The 5,905-nt window shown below is 43.2% G+C and overlaps 1 protein-coding gene across 1 annotated transcript; it reads right to left on the bottom strand.

Moving 5' to 3' along the window:
* Positions 1-800: 800 nt before the first annotated feature.
* On the bottom strand, positions 801-5,502 carry LOC117442698 (ladderlectin-like). Its single transcript, XM_034078650.1, has 9 exons — positions 5,319-5,502; positions 5,148-5,177; positions 5,020-5,064; positions 4,763-4,834; positions 2,497-2,529; positions 1,945-2,036; positions 1,622-1,747; positions 1,383-1,482; positions 801-944 (listed from the first exon to the last, which is right to left on the bottom strand). The coding sequence occupies exons 1-9, from the start codon at positions 5,365-5,367 to the stop codon at positions 874-876; spliced, it is 618 nt and encodes a 205-aa protein (XP_033934541.1). The 5' UTR covers positions 5,368-5,502; the 3' UTR covers positions 801-873.
* Positions 5,503-5,905: the final 403 nt, after the last annotated feature.

Below are 5,905 nucleotides of genomic sequence, written 5' to 3'. Positions count from 1 at the left end.
TTGGTGAATCGGAAAATGTGGGAACATTTCTGTACCTATTTTTTGGACTTCTACTACGTAAGCAACCTTCCCACGTGGATCCTACGCACGGCGTTATAAATGAGGCCCCGGGTTGGGCCAGGGAAAGGAACGTTTGGGGCTCAGCTGGAACCGCTACCTCCGCGACCCGACCACGGAGAAGCGGGAGAAGATGGATGGAATTCCATATTTCCAAAATTATAACAAATTCAATCTAAATTCTTCTTCTTTCCCGTCGTATTTGTTATTAAAATGTATTATCACAAAATAACGTCAAAAGGTACCAATACAGGTTGCCATTAACATCTGGATAAAGACTGGCCAATGGGAGGACAATGGGTTCAGGCGTATATAACCATCTTAGATACTAATGGGAACATCTTTGAAGAGACTTGGGATGCACCCTGGGACCACCTGAGACAGGTTACCCAGCTGTCTACACAATACCCAGAGAACAGCTTCAAGCTCCACTTCTGACCTTTGTGATCTGTATGTTTCGCAGCCATTAGCTCCGAGCAACATATCAACTATAACGCTTCATTGTTTGTGATTTATCAGACTTTGTATAGCACCAACATCAGGGTCAGAGCATTCATCCTGAGATGGTTCACAGGACATGATTTGAATTGCTTTGTTCCATTTCTCTCTGTGACCCAGGACTGTTGAGTCCATTCACTCTGAGTTTAATAAGCATTCATCTTCAACAACGTGTAAACCAAGCACTCAAATAAAGATCACACGATATCCCATTCTTACTAGTTTTTATTAAAGAACAGTGAAGAATACACAACGATACATTCAGTAAGATATGGGCTGGCTTCAAACAGAAATAGAGCCAGATGTTCAGCCTGTGAGTTAACAGGTGAAAGGATTCTTGGAGCAGATGAAGCGCCGGCTAGTGGTGCACTGGGTGTTACACCAACCGTCTGAAACGTTAAGGCAAAACAAAAGTGTTCAATACATATTTGATTTAACAAGAGATGCACCACAATGTTCACTGTTATATCACTTTCCTATCCAGAAAGCGTTAGTTAATGACCAAAAGAATGTCATGCTCGCTATGATCTAGGCATTGCCTCCTATCAGGACACATACATTCAGACATCTGCTCTGTGAAAACAATACAGGAACCAGGTACAACATACACATCTCTCACAACTCTATTGATGTTTACATTCCCAGCTTGGACAGACACACATGACAACATCGCAGCAGTCAAACTGTACATGAATTGATGATGCTGCCCTTTTTAAACAAAGAGCCAGGCATCACCTTAACATGTAGTTAATTAAGCCTAATTAATACAATAGCAACATTTACAACTAGGTTCTATGTAAGCAGTCAAATCAACCAGGTGTACTTACAGCCGGTGGATAAGTACATGCAGGGGTAGCTGCTGGGGGAGGCCTGGGAGTACCAGTTGGTGTAGTATAAGCCCTGACTATCAATCCACATCCAGCGGCTCTGAAACACAAAGAGCACGGCTGTAAGGAGGTGTTGTCGCAGTCTCTTGATCTGTTCTGCTGTTATCTAGGACCCCCTCTAGATCAGGTCCTGGGCCTGATGTGGACTAGCTGCTGGTATTCCTTTCTAAAAAACAGACCTGCAGGCTGAAGCCTCCCAGCCATGCGCTGCTCAGACCGGATCTCTTTGTGATCTCCTGCAGGAAAGCGTACTCTCTGGGGTTGGTGGCCGAGGCCAGGTGGGCCCCCAGGCCGGTGCAGTGCTCCTGTGGGACAGAGGGGGCACAGAGGGTTCTTTGTGGATATGCAAATAAACAGCTGTGTGATTTAATGTCTTCATTCACTTCCTTAAAAATGGAAAGGATATGAAAGATGACAGGAACAACACAGATACGCTTTTAAAGCCCCATACAAGCTCAATGTGTCTGCTCTCAATAACACTGAAGTGTTGCAGTCGTGTTACCTCAGCATTGAACCAGTTGCTGACAGTGTTGCTGACGATGAAGCAGCGAGAGTTGTGGCTGTACCAGCCGTCAGGACAGTAGTTAAAGTGAGCTGCAGACACACAGAGAGGAGAGAGCTTTCACTGACTGAAACACACTGTTCAGCCTGCTGCACACACAGCTGCTCACTGGCCAGCTTCAGTCTGTGTGGACCTCAGCTTCAGTCTGTGTGGACCTCAGCTTCAGTCTGTGTGGACCTCAGCTTCAGTCTGTGTGGACCTCAGCTTCAGTCTGTGTGGACCTCAGCTTCAGTCTGTGTGGACCTCAGGTATAGAACAGTCAGCAGGCGAGTAAAGCTAGCAGGTTATAGGTATTAGCCTGACATGCTAACAGACTGCTGTGGGCTTCAACAAGTCATGCGTTCACTCATTTCCCTCAAACTCTATATGGCAGGATATTTCCAGAGGTGTTTGACTTTTATTTAATCTTCTTTTTAAAATGTACCATATTTCTTGCCATGACAACCATGAAGGGGGAAAAAGGGAAGATTAAAAGTGTCTTGTGGTTCTTACATTCAGGTGCTGCTTCCGCCTCCAACACAGGTGCTGCAGAGAAAGAGAGTCAACACAATGATCACATGTATTGTGTCAAAAGTATTTATATATCGTTATCACATGTTTTGTCACATTTTGTTCATATTGTACGGAGCCCCGAGGACAGGGAGAAAAAAAAAAAGTATTTAAAAAAAAAAAAGTTTCGCGAGATCTCAACTTTTCATTTAGCTCAATGTACTTCCTGGTCAGTTCGGCTGCTACGAGGGTGACCAGATGTCCGTTTTCCGGGGACAGTCCCCGTTTGTATTGGCCTGTCCCCGGTTCAAACTGTCCCCGGAAATGTCCCCGTTTTTTAATATACGTTAAAAACACATAGCAAGGTGAAATAAAACGTGTCATGTCAGGAAACACTGGGTAAAGAGACTGTGGTCAAGCCAGCCCGCACGTTGTGTTGCGGTGCGCGAATATCCTATGCATTACGGAAGAGGCCTGTAAAAACTGCCTTCAAAATAAAAGCGTTTACTCGGTCAATAACAAATATACCTAAAAAACACACCAAACATATTCATATATACTGGATCTTAAATTAAGAAATGTGTACAATATAATGTGATCAATAATACTTTAAAAACAAACTACGTATAACTACCACATTATAACTGATTGAATGTAAAATGTAATAACAGTTATGAAGACATATCTGACATTTCCACTGGGTGACTAATTTCAATTGATGCTGACATCATCTCACAACACTCCTAAAATAACATTACTTTCTGAAACACAATTTAAAATGTATGCTGTTTAAAATCTCAGATAAGATCTATGTTGTCCATAATGAAAGAGTAATTCGAAGTCAATCAAATACTTATTTCACTCCAGGGTGAGAGCAGGACACCCCATCTAGTTAATCAGAGAGAATCAGGACAATCTGATGTAGAATTTTTAAAATAAAATACTTTTGAAATCTCATATGGGCTATCGTCCTTCTGTTTTTATACAAGAATAAATAAAAAAACTGTACAATTATCAAATACTTATTTCACTCCAGGGTGATAGCAGGACACCCCATCTAGTCACTCAGAGAGAATCAGGACGATCAAGACATTCTGATGTAGAGTTTCAAAATAAAAGACCTTTGTAGTCTCATATATGAGCTATCATCCCTCTATTTTTAGATAAGAATAAAACCAAAACTATCCAGTATCAAAGACTTATTTCACTTCAGGGTGATAGCAGGACACCCCACTTAGTCACTCAGAGAGAATCAGGACATTCTGATGTAGAGTTTCAAAATAAAAGACCTTTGTAGTCTCATATATGAGCTATCATCCCTCTATTTTTAGATAAGAATAAAACCAAAACTATCCAGTATCAAAGACTTATTTCACTCCAGGGTGATAGCAGGACACCCCATATAATCACTCAGAGAGAATCTGGACAATCTGGTGTACAGTTTCAAAATAAAAGACCTCTGAAGTCTCGTATGAGCTATCGTCCTTCTGTTTGTATCCAACAGTTCGAATGTTCAGAATTGTCCCCTTTTTTTCTTTAACAGTGAAGAAAATTGGATATGTTGATGATATATTGACCGCAAAACTCAAAATGTCCCCGGTTTTGAAAATCTGGTCACCTTATGCTACGACAACACAGAAACCACAACAATGGAGCGGTTCATCGATTTTACTTTGAGCTTGGCCTTAAATATAAAGATATAACATCAGTGCTTGGCAATAGGCACGGGTTTCACATAAGTGAAGACACCTCAAGAGAACACTCAGAGCGAGGGACATGCACGTCGCTCTGAGCTGAGTTATTGACAGATTCGAGTTTCGCGGATCAATAACTCATGAACACAACGTTGTAAAAATACAAACTTGACTTTACAATCATAGCAAGGTAGACAACGAGCTACAGAGTCGTTTTGATCAGAACAGTTCGATACACGCCGTCATCCGAGCTAAACATCAAGCATTGGTCACAATCTGCAGCTGGAGGAGGGAGAGGAGGAGTGCTTAGGGACCGTCTACAACCTGCAACGGGGTTTTGAGAGATCTCGCAAAACATATTTTTTTTATTTCAAATCATTTTATTTCTCTTCCCCATGTCCCCTAGGGGGCTCCGTAGTGTATATTGCTGTTTGAAAAGGTCTTTATTCAAATTAATATTGTTTCTAATAGGCAACATCAATATGTGGAACTGTAGATCAAGTATAACTGCTAACCATGTAGCCCTTAGTTTACTCTGAGCAGACACAGTATCTTCAGAGGGACGTGAGTCTTACCGTCTCTGGGAACAGGGACAGAATCCTCTGGAACAAACTCTTCCTGAACTTTCTTCATCTCGGCCTCCATCTCTGAAACAATGACAAAGTATTTCACATCAGCTGCATTGAATCACTCTACTTCACCTGAGGATGTACGGAACAACATATCATCATCAAACGGATACAAGATGAACTAGACATAGGCTCTGTAGGTGGTATGAAGCCACATGCTAACGTTAGCATTAGTGAAAACTGAAATGAAAGAGGACTCTAACCAGGTGCAGGAACCATCTGCTCCTTCAGGGCAGCCACCGCTGCTTCTGTGGATAAATCACATTCATGTTGCTGTGAGAAACATCTAGGACTGAGTGTGTGTTTCAGAGCAAAGCCCTTCAGTACTGACCTGGAGCCTTCTCGCTGTGTTCAGCTGGAGCTGCAGAAGAAAACACAACACTGTGAGTAACAGTAGAGCCCAGTTACTCCCCCCCCACAGGGTCGCACACTAAGTCGTGTGCTGAGGACTCGTCGTGAGCACGTGTGTGATGGTGTGTGTGTGTTCTGTGGAAGAGCTGACCTGCAAATGCAGAACAGAGGAGAACTGAGAGGACCACGACAGTCTTCATGGTTATGAGCAACTGGTTGTTCCGTGTGGAGAAGAACGACGTGCGATGAAGGTCCGGAGGGAGAGCAGAACCACGAGCTTCACGGAGGAACAGAAACACAGCAGGTGCTACCTGTCAGGTCGATGTGAGGAGGAGTGTTCAGGAGTCAGCTGAGTGCAGTGATGAGGATCAGGCCTCCCTGCCCTTTATACCTGGAGCACACAGCGCATGTGGGCGGGGCCAGGGCAGAACGTGCCGGTGTTTGTCTGTGACTCAGTCCTGTGTGCGGGAACATGCGGAGTGCCCATAAAGATATGAACCATAGCTCTGCTTCCTGGCAGCAGCAGCAGCAGCTCAGCAGTTTGCCTGCAGTGTTGTTGTGAGCTCAGGTTCATGGGTTCACGACATCAATACCAACACAACGTGTGGGTTCTGATATTATATTTGAACAATTACTGTACTATTGTAAACTATACTGAGGTACAATACAGAAGTACAAGCAGCAACATATACTTGAAGTGTCCTGTGTATGAAAGCAAGTATCCATCATGTGCTCTCC

Source organism: Pseudochaenichthys georgianus, unplaced genomic scaffold (genome assembly GCF_902827115.2).
Source record: "Pseudochaenichthys georgianus unplaced genomic scaffold, fPseGeo1.2 scaffold_455_arrow_ctg1, whole genome shotgun sequence".
Classification (NCBI taxonomy): Eukaryota; Metazoa; Chordata; class Actinopteri; order Perciformes; family Channichthyidae; genus Pseudochaenichthys; species Pseudochaenichthys georgianus.
This window is presented reverse-complemented; position numbering and strand designations above follow the sequence as displayed.